At 38.8% G+C, this 19163-nt stretch overlaps 1 protein-coding gene across 4 annotated transcripts in view; it reads left to right on the top strand.

The window, feature by feature from the left end:
* Positions 1-249: 249 nt before the first annotated feature.
* ZNF512 (zinc finger protein 512) overlaps positions 250-19163 on the top strand; it is a 39059-nt gene continuing 20145 nt past the window's right edge. The window contains exons 1-9 of one of the 4 annotated variants that reach the window (XM_059079498.2): positions 250-410; positions 932-990; positions 13910-14094; positions 14900-14995; positions 15572-15655; positions 16314-16438; positions 16978-17064; positions 17478-17576; positions 18169-18336. In XM_059079498.2, the coding sequence (XP_058935481.1) occupies positions 381-410; positions 932-990; positions 13910-14094; positions 14900-14995; positions 15572-15655; positions 16314-16438; positions 16978-17064; positions 17478-17576; positions 18169-18336 (933 nt within the window). In that variant the 5' untranslated portion in view covers positions 250-380. Of the gene's footprint in view, positions 411-931; positions 991-13906; positions 14095-14899; positions 14996-15571; positions 15656-16313; positions 16439-16977; positions 17065-17477; positions 17577-18168; positions 18337-19163 lie in introns of all 4 variants that reach the window. The other 3 variants (XM_059079497.2, XM_067007894.1, XM_059079499.2) reach the window with 3 other exon arrangements.

Below are 19163 nucleotides of genomic sequence, written 5' to 3'. Positions count from 1 at the left end.
TGCACCTAGAAAGACCACTCCTCGTGCCCGGTGTAGCATGGGGGCGTGGAGGGGCAGGAGAGGTAGTGCAAACGGAGGGAATGAGACGGAGAGACTCCGAGGCCAAGCAGAGGCTCCAACCCCCAACTTCCAGTTTCCCGGGTCCCAAAGAGCACTCCCGGGGCGGGGTCTCAGAGGAAGTGTGTGTGGGGCGGGGGTGTCGGGGGGTTGGTCACGTGACTCGCCCTGCTGCAGCCCCCTCGGAAGCTGAGAGGCGGAAGTAGACGTTCGGCACCGGGCTCGCGGCGCCGACTCCACATCCGGGAGCGGAGAGGAGAGCGGAAGTGGCGTTGATCTGGCCGGAGCCCTTGGGTGAATTTGTTAGGCGTGGAGAGGGAGTGATGTCTTCCAGACTCGGTGCAGTGCCCGCCGTGAGTTTATCGGTTTGACCGTTACGCTTTAGGGGTAGCGCTGTCGAGCCCGCCACACGCGGTCCCTCGCTTTTGTCCCCTGCTCAGAGTTGGTTTTATCAGAGCCCATCGCAGGCCCCACCCTTTTAGGTCAGATATACCAGCCCCCTCGTTTTTTCCCCCCACTTCTGCTGCCCGAACCCCACCCCCTTGGACTCAGTTCCTCGTCAGATTGCCGTTAGTCTCTTTCCTTTTACATTCCCAGTGCCTCCCATATCCGTTGTCCTCGCTTTCTGTCTCCCTTTTAGAGCCTCTTTCTAGGACGGGGCTTTGAGAATGGGGGAGATGAAGGCTCCAGTGTTGTCACCTGTCTTGACCCTGTAGGAAGATAGGGCGGCACATTTTTCGTAAAAAGTCTTGCCTTCTTCCGTTTGAGAGAGTAGCCCCGGGAGAGCTTCATTTCTTGGCACAGGGGGATTCGTCTTTTTGTGGTCAAGGTTCAGAGGCCCCTAGCATTTACTCATGTGCTTGCAATTTGCTAGACCCCGGGACCCACATCCTTTAAGCAGCAGAGGAGCACGAGGATCGTGGGAGCTAAGAAGTAAGTGAGGTTTTGTGCGATCCATTTATAATTGTGTCGCCAGCGCTGTCCAATAGGACTTCCCGTGATGATGAAAATGTGTGTATCCGCACTGTCCAGTACTGTAGCCACTAGCCACGTATGACTGTTGAGCGCTTGAAATGTGGCTTATGTCAGTGAGGAGCTGAATTTTCAATTGTATTTTAATTAATTTAAATAGCCACCTGTGACTAGTGGCCACCTGATTGGACAGTGCAAGTCTAATCCTAGTGTGGAGGAGGAAAACTTCTTTTGAAAAAAAAAAAGTACGAATTATAATAAAAATGGAATGTGTGACTCAGTGTAGCCCTGCATTTCTTTAGACATCAAATATGTACTCATGAATACATTGATGAACTTGGGAAGGACTGATAAAAATGACTTAAGAAATGCTTATATTTTGAAACTACTTGGCTTCAAGACTGGTTTATTATATTGTTTACTGAATGTGCTAAGCTTTTCCATATTAATACAAAAAAGGTTCTTGTTAAGGAGATACTCATTGGAAGGGATTAATTCATTCATACAGTATTTACTAAATATCTGCTTTGTGCCAGCTCTGTGGTAGGTTAGATACACAGACATGAAAAACACACAACTAAACAGTCTAACCAATTTAGGCAAGGAGATCCACACAATACAGTGTAATGAAATGTTTTTAAACAGGAATTTAGTATAGCCTTTGGGGAAGGGGAGTGATATTTGGAAGGGAAGGGTTGCCAGAGCAAATCACCCCTAAACAGACTTGAAAGTCAAGGAATAATACAGTTAGCCAGAAGGAAAAGGGTTTTGTTTTGTTTTTTTGTTTTTTGTTTTTGTTTTTCAGAAGAACAGAATGTGAATGGGTAAAAGGATTTAATGGAATAGCAAGTGGGTAATTGTTCAGAAATGTAAAGATTAATGGGCCCTCATCTATTAATCAGAATCAGAATCATTGGGGTTAGGGCATCAGAATCCTTATTTTTAACTGGCCTCCTAGGACATTGTGAAGTTTGAGAATCCTCCATGAGAAATGAGACTAGAAGAGAGTAGAGGATGAAACCGTGGAAAACACCAGTATTTAAGGATTGAGTAGAATAAAAAAAAGGCTGCAAAGGATACTGAGATGAACATAAAATACTTTTCTAATGATATCTAAATATTTGCACCTAGAGAGTGAACTAGGGGCTCTTAAAAATTCTTGGTAGATCAAAAAGGAGTTGAAAATAGGTTAAACTTCTCATCTTTGTGATCAGAAGCTGAGACTGAAAGATAGCACCACACACAACAGGTTATTTTAAAGTCACTACAATTATGATAGTTATTGTATGAGCCAAAAGCTTTTTCTTGTCATATTTATGGAAAGAGAAGTTTGAGATTAATCTGGTTTTTAACAAATAATCAAATACCCTGAGTTGATAGGTAGTGAAAAATACTTGAGAATTGTTTTTGTTGAGTCCTTTAAAAATAAAAGAGAGCTGGAGGGAGGGATTCCCTATCTACGTTGACTTAATCCCCAAGATTTTAAAACTGTTGATTTTTTTTTCACTGTACTCGTGCTTATTCATGAGCAGGGAGGTTGGTATATCCGAGTCCTACATTGACAGCAAAGAAATTTCTTTGAGGACAGTTTCCTAAGAGGAGTCAGATGGGACTTGACTCTTAAGGGCCTGTTGATACTATCAAGTCTTTCTAGTAGAGATTGTTCCCATTGTTTGGGATGGTGGATTTTGGCCCTAGAGGACTGCCAGTTCCCACTAAAAATTTTTTTATACCTTCATTGAAGTAGAATTGAAGTACAATAGACTGCATATATTTATACAATAAGTATGTTGTATAAATATATAGATATACATATACAATATCTTCAGCTTTGACATATGTAAGTACCCGTGAAACTGTCACCACAATCAAGATAACATTTCCATCTCTCCCAGAAGTTTTTTCACATCCCTTTGCAATTCATTACTCCCTCCACTCCTGTCCCCAGACACCCCCCTGACCTGTTTTCTGTCACTGTACAGTGGTTTGCATGTTCTAGGGTTTTCTATAAATGAAATCAGACATTGTGTCCTCTTTTTGCATGATTTCTTTCACTCAGAATAATGATTTTGAATGAAGAATAGTTTTTGTTGCTAAACAGAATTCCATTATGGATATAACATAGTTTGTTTAGCCATCTATCTTGAGGGACATTTGGGTTATTCTCAGTGTGGAAGTATTACAGTAAAACTGCTGTGAACATTCATGGGCAAGTCTCTGTGGAAAAATATTTTTGTTTCTTTTGATAAATACTTAACACAGTATTTATTTATTAAGATGGAATTTACCATCTTAGGTTGATTGGGTCCTATGTCAGGAGTATGTTTAACTTTTTAAGAAATTGTCAGTCTTCCAAACTAGTGGTATTATTTTACATTCCTACCAGCAGGGTAGGAGAGTAAGTCTCTAATTTTAGCTGATTTAATGGGTGTACAATTGTGTTTCATTGTGGTTTTAATGAGCATTTTCCTGATGAATAGTGGTGTAAAACATCTGTTCATGTGCTTATTGGCCATTCATATATCTTCTTTTGTCAACTGTCTGTTGACGTCTTTTGCCACCCCCCCCCAAAAAAATTGTGTTTTGTCTCACCATTAAATTGTATAATTTAATTAAAAAAATATTTTCTGAACACAGTTCTTTTGTTATATGTGTCTTGAATATTTCCTCATCAGTGGTTTGCATTTCATTTTCTTAATGGTGTCTTTTGAAGAGCCAAAGTTTTAAATTTATCATTAAAAATAATAAAAATTTTATCATTTTTTCCTTTTATGTTTCATGCTATTTGTATTCTATTTAAGAAAACTTTGCCATCCCTAATTGCAAAGATTTTTTCCTTTGCTTTCTTCCAGAAGTTTTATAGGTTTTACATTCAGGTCTATGGCTCATTTAGAGTTAATTTTTATGTATGGTGTGTTATAAAGGTCAATATTAATTTCTTTCCATTTGTATATCCCGTTGTTGAAAAGACTATCCTTTCCCTGTTCAGTTGCCTTGGCATCTTTGTTAAAAATCAGTTGAACATGTATAGGTGTGGGTCTGTTTCTGGACTTTCATTATTCTCTTCCATTAATGTGTATGTCTGTCTTTTTGCCAATACTAAATTGTTTTGATACTGTAGCATTAGAGTAAGTCCTGAAATCAGATAAGGTAAGTCATCTAACTTTGTTGTTTTTTTCAAGATTCTTTCAGCTATTGTATTTTCTTGGCCTTTTAATATAAATTCTACAATCAGTTTGTTATTTCTATAAAAAGAAGCATGCTGGAGTATTGGTATATGTATTGAATCTATAGGTCGATTTAGGGAGAATTGCCGTTTTAACAATATTGAATTTTCTGATTTATGAGCATGTTATATTTTTCCATTTATTTAGGTCTTCAATTTCTTTCACCAGTGTGTTGTAGTTTTCATTATAAAATTCTTGGATGGCTTTTGTTAGATTTGTTTCTAGGTTCCTAGATTTGTTCCTAGGTTCCTGTGTTTTTTGTTATTGTAAATGCTATTATTTTTATAAGTTCATCTTCTAGTTGCTTGTTGCTAGTAGCTAAGAATACACTTTTTTTAAACATCTTTATTGGAGTATAATTGCTTTACAATGGTGTGTTAGTTTCTGCTTTACAAGAAAGTGAATCAGTTATACACATACATATGTTCCCATATCTCTTCCCTCTTGCGTCTACCTCCCTCCCACCCTCCCTGTCTCACCCCTCTAGGTGGTCACAAACCACCTGGCTGATCTCCCTGTGCCATGCAGCTGCTTCCCACTAGCTATCCACCCTACTTTTGGTAGTGTATATATGTCCATGCCACTCTCTCACTTCGTCACAGCTTACCCTTCCCCCTCCCCATATCCTCAAGTCCATGCTCTAGTAGGTCTGTGTTTTATTCCCGTCCTACCCCTAGGCTCTTCATGACATTTATTTTCTTAGATTCCATATATATGTGTTAGCATACGGTATTTGTTTTTCTCCTTCTGACTTACTTCACTCTGTATGACAGACTCCAGGTCCATCCACCTCACTATAAATAACTCAATTTCGTTTCGTTTTATGGCTGAGTAATATGCCATTGTATATATGTGCCACATCTTCTTTATCCATTCATCTGTTGATGGACACCTAGGTTGCTTCCATGTCCTGGCTATTGTAAATAGAGCTGCAATGAACATTTTGGTACATGACTCTTTTTGAATTATGGTTTTCTCAGGGTATATGCCCAGTAGTGGGATTGCTGGGTCGTATGGTAGTTCTAGTTTTAGTTTTTTAAGGAACCTCCATACTGTTTTCCATAGTGGCTGTATCAATTTACATTCCCACCAACAGTGCAAGAGGGTTCCCTTTTCTTCACACCCTCTCCAGCATTTATTGTTTCTAGATTTTTTGATGATGGCCATTTTGACCGGTGTGAGGTGATACCTCATTGTAGTTTTGATTTGCACTTCTCTAATGATTAGCAATGTTGAGCATTCTTTCATGTGTTTGTTGGCAATCTGTATATCTTCTCTGGAGAAATGTCTGTTTACGTCTTCTGACCATTTTTGGATTGGGTTGTTTGTTTTTTTGTTATTGAGCTGCATGAGTTGCTTGTAAATTTTGGAGATTAATCCTTTGTCAGTTGCTTCATTTGCAACTATTTTCTCCCATTCTGAGGGTTGTCTTTTGGTCTTGTTTATGGTATCCTTTGCTGTGCAAAAGCTTTTACGTTTCATTAGGTCCCATTTGTTTATTTTTGTTTTTATTTCCATTGCTCTAGGAGGTGGGTCAAAAAGGATCTTGCTGTGATTGATGTCATAGAGTGTTCTGCCTATGTTTTCCTCTAAGAGTTTGATAGTGTCTGGCCTTACATTTAGGTCTTTAACCCATTTTGAGTTTATTTTTGTGTATGGTGTTAGGGAGTGTTCTAATTTCATTCTTTTACATGTACCTGTCCAGTTTTCCCAGCACCACTTATTGAAGAGGATGTCTTTTCTCCACTGTATATTCTTGCCTCCTTTATCAAAGATAAGGTGACCATATGTGTGTGGGTTTATCTCTGGGCTTTCTATCCTGTTCCATTGATCTATATTTCTGTTTTTGTGCCGGTACCATACTGTCTTGATTACTGTAGCTTTGTAGTATAGTCTGAAGTCAGGGAGCCTGATTCCTCCAGCTCCGTTTTTCGTTCTCAAGATTGCTTTGGCTATTGGGGGTCTTTTGTGTTTTCATACAAATTGTGAAATTTTTTGTTCTAGTTCTGTAAAAAATGCCAGTGGTAGTTTGATAGGGATTGCATTGAATCTGTAGATTGCTTTGGGTAATAGAGTCATTTTCTCAATGTTGATTCTTCCAATCCAAGAACATGGTATATCTCTCCATCTATTTGTATCATCTTTAATTTCTTTCATCAGTGTCTTATAATTTTCTGCATATAGGTCTTTGTCTCCTTAGGTAGGTTTATTCCTAGATATTTCATTCTTTTTGTTGCAATGGAAATGGGAGTGTTTTCTTAATTTCACTCTCAGATTTTTCATCATTAGTGTATAAGAATGCCAGAGATTTCTGTGCATTAATTTTGTATCCTGCTACTTTACCAAATTCATTGATTAGCTCTAGTAGTTTTTTGGTAGCATCCTTAGGATTCTCTGTGTATAGTATCATGTCATCTGCAAACAGTGACAGCTTTACTTTTTCTTTTCCTATTTGGATTCCTTTTATTTCTTTTTCTTCTCTGATTGCTGTGGCTAGAACTTCGAAAACTATGTTGAATAAGAGTGGTGAGAATGGGCAACCTTGTCTTGTTCCTGATCTTAGTGGAAATGGTTTCAGTTTTTCACCATTGAGGACGATGTTGGCTGTGGGTTTGTCATATATGGCCTTTATTATGTTGAGGAAAGTTCCCTCTGTGCCTACTTTCTGCAGGGTTTTTATCATAAATGGGTGTTGAATTTTGTCAAAAGCTTTCTCTGCATCTATTGAGATGATCATATGGTTTTTCTCCTTCAGTTTGTTGATATGGTGTATCACGTTGATTGATTTGCGTATATTGAAGAATCCTTGCATTCCTGGAATAAACCCCACTTGATCATGGTGTATGATCCTTTTAATGTGCTGTTGGATTTTGTTTGCTAGTAATTGTTGAGGATTTTTGCATCTGTGTTCATCAGTGATATTGGCCTGTGGTTTTCTTTCTTTGTGACGTCTTTGTCTGGTTTTGGTATCAGGGTGATGGTGGCCTCATAGAATGAGTTTGGGAGTGTTCCTCCCCCTGCTATCTTTTGGAAGAGTTTGAAAAGGATAGGTGTTAGCTCTTCTCTAAATGTTTGGTAGAATTCACCTGTGAAGCCTTCTGGTCCTGGGCTTTTGTTTGTTGGAAGATTTTTAATCACAGTTTCAATTTCAGTGCTTGTGATTGGTCTGTTCATATTTTCTATTTCTTCCTGGTTCAGTCTTGGCAGGTTGTGCATTTCTAAGAATTTGTCCATTTCTTCCAGGTTGTCCATTTTATTGGCATAGAGTTGCTTGTAGTAATCTCTAATAATCTTTTGTATTTCTGCAGTGTCAGTTGTTACGTCTCCTTTTTCATTTCTAATTCTATTGATTTGAGTCTTCCTTTTTTTCTTGATGAGTCTGGCTAATGGTTTATCAATTTTGTTTATCTTCTCAAAGAACCAGCTTTTAGTTTTATTGATCTTTGCTGTTGTTTCCTTCATTTCATTTTCATTTATTTCTCATCTGATCTTTATGATTTCTTTCCTTCTGCTAAATTTGGGATTTTTTTGTTCTTCTTTCTCTAATTGCTTTAGGTGCAAGGTTAGGTTGTTTATTTGAGATGTTTCTTGTTTCTTAAGGTAGGATTGTATTGCTATAAACTTCCCTCTTAGAACTGCTTTTGCTGCATCCCATAGGTTTTGGGTCGTCATGTCTCCATTGTCATTTGTTTCTAGGTATTTTTTTTTGTTTTGTGGTACGCGGGCCTCTCACTGTCGTGGCCTCTCCTGTTGCGGAGCACAGGCTCTGGACGAGCAGGCTCAGCAGCCATGGCTCACGGGCCCAGCCGCTCTGTGGCATGTGGGATCCTCCTGGACCGGGACATGAACCCGTATCCCCTGCATCGGCAGGCGGACTCTCAACCACTGCGCCGCCAGGGAAGCCCCTGTTTCTAGGTATTTTTTGATTTCCTCTTCGATTTCTTTAGTGATCACTTTGTTATTAAGTAGTGTATTGTTTAGCCTCCATGTGTTTGTATTTTTTACAGATCTTTTCCTGTAATTGATATCTAGTCTCATAGCGTTGTGGTCAGAAAAGATACTTGATACGATTTCAGTTTTCTTAAATTTACCAAGGCTAGATTTGTGACCCAAGATACGATCTATCCTGGAGAATGTTCCATGAGCACTTGAGAAAAATGTGTATTCTGTTGTTTTTGGATTGAATATAAATATCAATTAAATATAAATTTATAAATATAAATACTTAAATGTCAGTTAAATATAAATAAATATCAATTAAGTCTATCTTGTTTAATGTATCATTTAAAACTTGTGTTTCCTTATTTATTTTCATTTTGGATGATCTGTCCATTGGTGAAAGTGGGGTGTTAAAGTCCCCTACTATGAAGTCCCCTACAACTAGAAGTTGTATTTTTTAAGAAATTTGTTCATCTTAATTTGTCAGTTTTTTTGGCATAAAGTTTTTCGAAGTATTCTCGTTATTTTAATGTCTGTATGATGTATAATAATAACCCCTCTTTAATTTCTGACATTGGTTATTTGTGGTATCTTTGGTATCTTTTTTTCTTGATCAGTCTAGCTACAGTGTTGCCAATTTTGTGATCTTTTCAAAGAACCAGATTTTCTGTAAAGTCTGTTTCCTAATTTGTGAATTTCTTCTTTTTATTATGTTGTTCCTTCTATTTCTTTGGGCTTACTTTGATCTTCTTTTTAAGGTACCTTAAGATGAAATGTTAACTCATTGATTTTAGATCTTCTTTTCTTTCTTTTTAAGAAGATGTTTGGGGTAAGAGTTTATTAATTAATTAATTAATTTTTGCTGTGTTGGGTCTTCGTTTCTGTACGAAGCTATCTCTAGTTGTGGCAAGAGGGGGCCACTCTTCATCGTGGTGCGCAGGCCTCTCAGTATCGTGGCCTCTCTTGTTGCGGAGCACAAGCTCCAAATGCGCAGGCTCAGTAGTTGTGGCTCATGGGCCTAGTTGCTCCGCAGCATGTGGGATCCTCCCAGACCAGGGCTCGAACACGTGTCCCCTGCATTAGCAGGCAGACTCTCAACCACTGCACCACCAGGGAACCCCCTAGATCTTCTTTTCTAACATAAGCATTTACAGCTTTAAGTTTCCTTCTAAGTACTGCTTTAGTTGCATCCCACAAATTTTGATATGTATATTTTTGTTGTTATTCACTTAAAATGTTTTTGAATTTCCTTTGTGATTTCTTTTTTTTTTTTTTTTTCGGTACGCGGGCTTCTCACTGTTGTGGCCTCTCCCGTTGCAGAGCACAGGCTCTGGACGCACAGGCTCAGCGGCCATGGCTCACGGTCCCAGCCACTCCACAGCATGTGGGATCTTCCCAGACCAGGGCATGAACCCGTGTCTCCTGTATCGGCAGGCGGACTCTCAACCACTGCGCCACCAAGGAAGCCCATGTGATTTCATTTTTGACCCATGAATTATTTAGAATTGGATTCTTTAATTGCCAGATTTATTTTTTATTTTAGATACCTTGCTATTCTTGGTTTCTAATTTAATTCTGATGTGGTCAGGGAACACATGTATGATTTTCATCTTTTTAAGTTTAAAGTTTATAGCCCAGTATATGACCTATCTTGTGAATGTACAGTGTGCTCTTGAAAAGAAAGTATATCCCATAGTGTTGGATGTAGTGTTCTATAAATGTCAACTACAGCAAGTTGGCTAACAGTGTAGTTCAGATCTTCTGTGTCTTTACTCAATTTTTGTCTAGTCTGTCAGTTCCTAAGAGGAGGAGGACTTAAGATTTCTGGTAAGATTGTAGAATTGTCTACGTTTCTTTTTCTATCAGTTTTGCTTTGTGTACTTTGAGCCTCTATTGTTAGACACATGCAATGAGTAATTATGTTTTCCTGATGATTTGTCATTTTAATTATTATGAAATGTCCCTTTTTATCTCTGGTAATACTCTTTGTCTTGAAGTCTATTTTATCTGATATTAAAATGGCCACTCCAGCCTTCTTGTGTTTGCTGATGGCATGGTATAATTTTTTCATCCTTTTACTTCCAATCTATATATGTCTTTATATTTAAATAAAGTGTGCCTCTGTAGGCAGCATATACTAGGATATTGCTTCTTTGTTTATTCTCTCAATCTCTGACTTTTAACTGGAGTATTTAGACCATGAACATTTAAATTAATTATTGCATGATTGGATTTAGGTCTACCGTTTAATTATTTTTTCTCTCTACTCTGTTTTTTGTTCCTCTGTACCCTCTTTTGGATTATTTAAATGTTTAGTGTGCCATTTTAATTTATCTATTTGATTTTAGTTCTCTCTCCTGCTACCCCCACCTTTTTTTTCCTTTGAGGGGGAGGTTTGGTAGTGGTTGCTCTAGGAATTACAATATATACCTACCCTTTCATCATCTACTTAGAGTTAAAATACTACTTCTTTGCTTAAATGTAGAAGCCTTAGACCATATAGATTCCTTTAACCCCCTACCTGCTGACCACTAAATTATAGCTGTCATATATATTACATCTACATTTATTGAAAACCTTACCAGATAATGCTAAAATTTTGCTTTAAAGAGTTTTTAATATTTACCTGGCTGTTTGCCATTTCTCTTGATCTTTCTTCATTCTTAAAAACCCAAATTTCTCTCTGGTGTCATTTTTCCTTCAGCTGGAATTATTTCCTAGCATTTTTCATAGAGCGCGGTCTGCTGACAACAAATTTTCTTAGTTTTTCTTCATCTGAAGAAATATTCCTAAAGGCTGTTTTCACTGAATATGGAATTTTGGATTGATAAATCTTTTCTCTCAGGATTTTAAATATGTTGTTGTGCTGTCTTGTCCTTGGTTTCTGTTGAGAAATTCACAATCATTTGAATCATTGTTCTCTGTATGTAATATGTCATTTTTTTCTAGCTGCTTTCTGGATTTTTAAAAAATCTTCAGTTTTAAACAGTTTCATTAAGATATATCTAGGTGTGTTTTTCTATTGAGTGTTTATTGAGCTCCTTAAATCTGTAAATTTAAGTTTTTCATTAAATTTGGGGGATTTTTCCACCATTATTTTTTTCAAAAAGTTTTCCTCAATCTCTCTTTCCTCTTCTTCTGGGATTACAACTATGCTTAAGTTAGATCTTTTGATATTGACACCACAGGTTGTTGGGGCTCTGTTGACTGTTTTTCAGTCTTTTGTCCTCTTTGTTCTTCAGATTGGATAATTTCTATTGATCTGTCTTCAAGTTCATAGATTTTTTCCTCTGCCATCTCCATTCTATTACTAGCCCATCCAGTGAGTTTTAATTTTATTTGTTACTTTTCAGTTTTAAAATTAATTTTCTCCTTTTTATGATTTCTGTTTTTCTGCTGATAATTCCTACATTTTCCTTCATTTCCAGTGTGTTTTCTTTTCTATCGTGGAGCATAGTTATAATAGCTGCTTTAAAGGCTTTGATAGTTCCAACATCTGCATCATCTTCCAACATCTGTTTATCATCTGTCCTTTGAGAATTGCTCACATTTTCCTGGTTCTTTGTGAATTGCATAATTTTGGAATTTATTCTCAAGACTGTGAATGTTATTTGTGTATACTGTGGGTCTTTTAGGATCTTCTGGGGATTGTTGCTGTTTTTATTTTAGCAGGTAACCTGTTTAGGTTCAGACCATAAATTCTGTCCTACTTTCTGAAGGCATTGGTTCAGTGGAACTGAGGTTCCATTCTTTTGAGTCTTTTCTGTGATGGTTTAGAGCTCAGGGGTTAGTTTGAGACTTTTTCAGGTTTTTCAAATCTTGTTTCAGTTCTCCAAGCTTTTGATACATTGGTTTGGCTCTGTCTCAGAATAGTAACTCAGGAGTTAGGCTGAGACTTGTGTAGTTTATTTAAATCTTATTTCACTTTCAAAGTCTTTGCTAAGCTGGTTTGGGTATGCTCCACACATACATAGCTCAGGTTAAGCTGTGATTTGTGTGGATTTGTACACAGAAATATGAGGTCATCTTCTTTGCCTGTCTCTTCTCCATGATTCCCCCACATTCTCTAGTCTATAGAGACCCCTTTTCCTGGTTTCTAAGACCAGAAAGATGGAGTTTCTATGAGAATTTAGTCTGCCCATGCTGGTCTGTGAGTGGGGGCCACCCTTGTTGCAAAGCTGCAGCTGAGAGAAAAAAAAAAAACTGGGAAACATACCCCATGTGGCTCACTTCTCCCAGTTTTAACTCTTCTCCACAATCCATCTGCTTTTGTTTACTTTTTGAGGTCCAGAGTTTTTAGTTGTAATCAGCAAGAGGGATGGGCTGTAGTGGGTATATGCCACTGTGCTGGAACCAGGACATCTCTGTATTAAATTTGTAATATTGGACCTCATGTACAGAACTGAGAATCATTTTTCCCTTTTTATAGCATACTGACTTTGTAAGTCCCTGTTATTTTTTGTTTTCCCTATCCCCACATCCATCCCCTTCCTCCCAGAGACAACCATACAAACAAGTTTGATATTTGTCCTTAAATATTTATGAGTCCTTATAAAATAGCTAGTGCTGTTTGCTTGTGTAATTGTTTTTAACTTACTGACTTGACATTGTACTGTACATCTTGTTCTTTTTTTTTATTGAACAGTATGCTTTTTAGTTATGTTCGTATCTCTAGATGTGTAGAAATGGTTTATTGCTTCTAACAGCTACATAATATTCCGTAGCAGGCATCTATCACATTTTACCTTTATTTACTCCTAAGAATGGTCACCTTTGTTACTTCCATCTACCTGCTACCACAAACCTCTATGTATAATTGTTACCAACTGTACCTCTAAAGTGTTGTCTTGAATCTGTCAGTTTATCATCTCTACTATGAAACCTTAGTTCAAGTTCAAGCTTTCATCATCTCTTATCCATACTATTGCAATAAGCTGCTAACTCTTCTCCTTTCTTTCACTCATCCTCCATGGGTCATCTTTCATACAGCATCCAGAGTGACCTTTCTAAACCGTAAATCTAAGGCAGGCCTCACACAGTTAAGTTAGCTGGAAGAGGAATGTCTCAGAGATCCTTGGACTACACTTTGAGAACTGCTGCTCTACCACACTTTGAGCCATCTAGAAGATACTTTGTCACTACTCAGGAATGTTTGTTGACTACATACTGACTGGTCTTAGATTTAGAAATTTGGATCCAGCTATATACCAGACTTCTGTCCAGCTTAACTCAGACAAGATAGCACCCTTCCTTTAGCTATGGGATCTTAAGTATCAAGTTGCCTAAGCAAGACAGGGTGCCCTGACATCAAGGTGTAGTGGTTACTGTCCCTCTGCCAGAGAAATAGGGAGGCCTGGACACACCTGCTTATAGATCCAGGGGATCTTCTGAAGGGTCATGGAACACCCTATTTTACTACTTTCTTTTCATTGATGGATTTAGGAAGGAATGCCGACTTGGGCTATAGAATGATCATTTATGTGGACTGCTTATGCTTTCTGATTATAGTGAAGTATAATAATAATTATATGTATTGTACTAGGTCAACTATTTTAATTGTTAGAAAATTACAATCTAAATTGTTTTTATTATCAGGCTTCTTAGTTTTTTGCACAGGTAACCAACTTGGTTATCTTCTTATGATGTAATATAAGTAATAGAAACTTTACTCCAGACCCTCCTTTGTGGTATTTATCTTTGTGTCATGTTAGTAGCAGGACCCAGTGCTCCATAAAGGATAATAGTTTCCAGTACACTATCCCTCATGATGACTCCTTAAGCGGCTCATCATCTGCTTCTTCGTGTGAACCGGTGAGTGATTTCCCAGCCTCCTTCCGAAAGTCTACCTACTGGATGAAGATGAGAAGGATCAAGCCAGCTGCTACTTCCCGTGTTGAAGGTATCAGTATTAGTATCTTATTCCAAAGACAGGGAACTCTCTATAAAGTTATATTTGAGGTAGCTGTTGTAAATGGCTCTTAAAGTATTTAGTACCACATATGTGTTGCTTAATAGTGGTTGAATTTTTTTTTTTTTTTTGGCCATGCCACTTGGCTTGTGGGATCTTAGTTCCCCAACCAGGGATTGAGCCTGGGCCATGGCAGTGAAAGCGCCAAGTCCTAACCAGTGGACCGCCAGGGAAGTCCCCTGAAATTTTTTTTTAAGGTGTTAGGCTGTCATATACTCTTAGCTTCATGAACTGTCCCTCTGTTTTACTGAGTGAAATTCTGCTGATCTTATTGTCTAAGGTTATGTGGTATAGCCTTTCCTCTTCATACGAATTGAACTTTCTTTCCCGTTGTTCTAGTTTGATCCTCTGTTGAGGATTTAGGGGCTAGTGTAAGGATTATTCTAAGTGGAATTTCTTAGTGGTTATAGTATGAAGGATTCTTAGTAGCCCTCTATCTTGAACAGTTAGCCTCAAATTAGGATCAAACAAATCACACTGCCTGAAGGATCTTATTTTTCATAGGGAACAATTGATAACTTGGGATGGAGAACAGTACAAAAGGAAAAGGGGAGGTTGAGTCAGTTAATGAAAAGTTATACTAACTTCCCTAAAAATGTTACAGACACTTCAGTAAGACCTGTGCTTGCTGATAATCTTTCCCTGGTGGTCTTGTGATCGATGATTTGAAGGCGGGCGTAGATGTTCTCATATAAACCATACTGAGATTTTGTTTTGTTTTCCTATGTTATTTCAGGGTCAGGTGGAGTATCAGCCAAAGGAAAAAGGAAACCCAGGCAGGAAGAAGATGAAGACTATCGAGAATTTCCTCAGAAGAAGCATAAGCTTTATGGTAAGGGAGTAACTTTGCTAATTCTTTTTCACTCCGTGCCTGGGCTTTATTCTCTGAAGGTGAAAGGGAGAGGGACCTTAGATTTTGGCCCTTAAGCACTTTTGAGCCCTTTGAATTTTTTGGCAAGGAATGGCCTCCATCCTGCCTTTTTTTTTTTTTAATTTTGGCTGCGCTGGATCTTCATTGTGGCGCACGGGCTTCTCTAGTTGTGGCATGTGGGCTCTCTAGTTGTGGCGCATGGGCTTCTCTGGTTGAGGCTCGAGGGCTCTAGAGCTCACAGGCTCAGTAGTTGTAGCGCGTGGGCTCTCTAGTTGCAGCATGTGGGATCTTAGTTCCCTGACCAGCGATTGAACCCAGGCCCCTTGCATTGGGAGCACGGAGTCTTAAACACTGGACCACCAGGGAAGCCCCCCCATCCTGCCTTATTTTATTGTTTTCTTCTGTCATGACTTAAGGGAGTCATTTGGTTGAGGGAGTGGGGCCTAGGGTGTTGAGAAGAGGAGGAAAGAGATTTTGGTGCTAGAGAGGGGTCAGCAAAGGTGATGTGTTGGGCTTCAAGTTTCTGTCTTGCGTCAGGGAGGAAGCAACGGCCTAAAACTCAGCCTAATCCCAAAACCCAGGCTCGTCGTATTCGGAAGGAACCACCAGCTTATGCAGCAGGTATGCTTTCTGTCGGAAGCTTTGTGAGATCTAGTTCTCTCCTTCTGTCTTTTTTGTTGTTGTTGGTAAAGGAATGATGTACCAAAGCATTTTTTTTAGGGAGGCAGTTATTAAGCGCATGGCTTTGGAGGTCAGTCATGTTTGTTCAAGTTTTGGCTCTTCATTAATTTTTCAACCTGCCTCTTAATTTCTGCAAACTTCAGTTTCCTTGTCTCTAAATAGGAATAATAAAGGCAGTCAGAATTGTTGTGAAAATTAAATGGGATAAAAACATTGAACAAAGTCTCAGGCACATAGGAAACACTTAGCAAACTGATTGTTATATATCTCAGTATCCCATTCTTATATGCTACTATGAAAAATATTACCCACTGACAGTTATACGTCAGTAAAACTGGGAAAAAAATTATTGCTCATTTCTTTAAGCCACTGGGCTTTGGAGTGGTTGTTGGATGGTTTTGATGGTGGGGAATTGAGTAGGAGTTTCAGAAACTCTTCACTGTCTGAAAAAATTATTTCTAGAAGTTATATATAGCAAGAGTCTTTCCCCCAGGAAGAGGAAAAGCCACCTTATGATACTTTTCCTAAAATCTGGGATTGTGCTTTTCATTTCTGGAGAATACTGCAAATTGTAAGTGTTCCTTTCTCTCCTTTGTAGGCAGTTTAGAGGAGCAGTGGTACTTAGAAATTGTGGATAAAGGCAGTGTCTCCTGTCCTACCTGCCAGGCAGTGGGGAGAAAGACCATAGAGGGCTTAAAGAAACACATGGAAAACTGCAAACAGGTTAGATATTTTGTGGCATTTCATAACTGTTATGACTTTTTACCCAAACTTTAAACCTCTGGCACTGTGTTAGATATGCTGATTATTGTGGAGAAGAGGCAGCATTGTGTCATAGAGGAAACATAGACTCTGGAGTCTGACAGACTTGAGTTTGATTCTTCATTCAGCTACTTACTGGTTGTGTCATTTAGCTTTTTATGTGTGGACCTCAGTTTTCTCATTTATAAAGTAGAGATAGTTACTACCTTGTGTAGTCCATGAGAGGATAAAAAAGAAATATTACATGCTAAGTGCCTACCCCATTACTTGGCAAATACTGGCACTCAGTAAACGGTAGTTCTTATTATTTTGAAAATGAATAGCCTTTACCTCTTTGCCCTTGAGGACATGACAATGAGCTTTTGGGATTTTGAGATTCATTGACTATTACAGAATTTGGGAAATAAAGGAGATGCAGACCAGAGCAGTTGAATAGGACTTTGTGACATTCTGTTTCTCTGTTGAACAGCCTGGCCCTGAGCAGTATTTTTTCCTTGTAGGAAATGTTCACTTGTCATCATTGTGGGAAACAACTTCGTTCACTGGCAGGGATGAAGTATCATGTCATGGCAAATCATAATAGCTTGGTAAGAGTGTCTTCTGTGCTGTATGAGCCTATGTGGTATTTGGATGCCTTTACTTGGATGAGTGTACATAAATCAGTGGAGATGGCTAAGGCTCTGGGACTTCATGGGGAGTTAAGAAAGAAGACCCTTTAGATAGAAGAGTTACACACAGTGAAATGTGGATACACAGGTATTTGTGTTTAGGTTAGCCCAAAGGTTCGTATCCTGGGAGGTAGAGGCTTTGAACTCTTAGTTCCTTTACATTCACTTCACTGTTTAGGAGAAGATGGAGAAAGCCAGGAGTCAGATAACTTAGACTTCATAGGCATCAGCTTAGGTATTAGTCCAGTCCTTGATTCTCCTATGATAGAATTTTTTTTCTGTATCTGTCTTGTCCATGAGTCATTTGCCTGTTTGCTTCTCTTGCTTTCTAGCCCATCTTGAAGGCTGGAGATGAAATAGATGAGCCAAGTGAGAGGGAACGTCTTCGAACAGTTCTCAAGAGACTGGGAAAGCTGAGGTGCATGCGTGAGGTAAGAGCCCAAAGACAGCAACTCCTTCTGCCTGGAGTCTCAGGTCAATGTCTTTCTGTTACTCGCTTCCATGTCTCCTGCTTCTCCCTTACAGACCTGGTTTTGTGTCATCTTCCAGCATAAGAGCGACTTCTGTTTTTCAGGGTCTCCTGAACTCATTAACAGTTCTTTATTTTCTTTCTCATCTCCAGAAATTTGTTCTCCCTTTTCCCTTTGTTTGAAGGAGTTTCTTTGGCATCCTTTCTTTAGTGTGATAAAGAGGATTGTAGTAACCTCATGTGAGGAACTTTGATATTGCTGGCTGTTTGATATTGGGGTGGAGTTGGATCATAGACCAAGGAGGAAGCTGTGACACAGACGAGGTATACAGTTCTAGTTTACTGATTGCTGACTAAGTTGATTGAATATCATACTTGGTGGTAGATAGGACAGCAGTTGGGCCAGGGACAAGGAAGGGTTGTACGAATGGGAAATGCTGGAGAGGGTCTAGTGATATATAAGAGCGTCTGTTTGTATGATGTGGTTGTTTAGAAGTTTAGAAATCGTATAAAAATAATTAAGATTATAACATAGGCCTCTCTCCTTTGTTCAGAGTTGCTCTAGTAGCTTCACCAGCATCATGGGATATCTGTATCATGTAAGAAAATGTGGCAAAGGGGCTGCAGAGCTAGAGAAGATGACCCTGAAGTGTCACCACTGTGGAAAGCCATATAGATCGAAGGCTGGACTTGCGTATCATCTGAGGTCAGAGCATGGGCCTGTGAGTACTGATTGCTTTCCAGACCCTGTTTGGGGATCTGTTCTGCGGTGACTGCGTGCCCCTGCATCTTTCCTACATCCTTGGTTCCTCATTTGTAGTCTCTTTTAATCTGAATGTTTTTGTTCTCTCTCTTCCTTGTTCTTTTGTGCTCTCCTGTCTGCTGTTTGATCATTATTAGGTTAAAGAAATCAAAGTTCATTGTATAGTCTGGGCAGAAGTAAACTCATTACTATATATATATGTGTATGTATATATATATATATATATATTTTTTTTTTTTTTTTTTTTCTTTTTTCTTTTTTCGGTACGCGGGCCTCTCACTGTTGTGGCCTCTCCCACTGCGGAGCACAGGCTCCGGAAGCGCAGGCTCAGCGGCCATGGCTCACGGGCCCAGCTGCTCTGCGGCATGTGGGATCCTCCCGGAACGGGGCATGAACCCGTGTCCCCTGCATCGGCAGGCGGACTCCCAACCACTGCGCCACCAGGGAAGCCCAGAAGTAAACTCATTACTATATTTTTAAAGCTTAAGGCATTCTCCCTAAGCGAGAAATTTTGCGGGATTCTATCCAGCCGATCCCTCTATTCCAATTTTTTTGTCTTGACTTTTTCTTTTCCTGATTACATTTCTAGGCTCCCCCACCTCGTTTTTTGTTTTTTTTTTTAGCGTTAAGTTTCAAGATATAACTTACATATGGTAATTAATATTCACTCTTTTTAGTATACAGTTATAAGAGTTTTGACAAAACCATACAGTCATGTAATTACCACCATGATCAAGATATAGAACAATTTGATCACGCCCCCCAGATTCTTTTGTGTCCCTTTGT

The sequence above is a fragment of the Kogia breviceps genome, chromosome 11 (genome assembly GCF_026419965.1).
Source record: "Kogia breviceps isolate mKogBre1 chromosome 11, mKogBre1 haplotype 1, whole genome shotgun sequence".
In the NCBI taxonomy this organism is placed as follows: domain Eukaryota; kingdom Metazoa; phylum Chordata; class Mammalia; order Artiodactyla; family Physeteridae; genus Kogia; species Kogia breviceps.
This window is presented reverse-complemented; position numbering and strand designations above follow the sequence as displayed.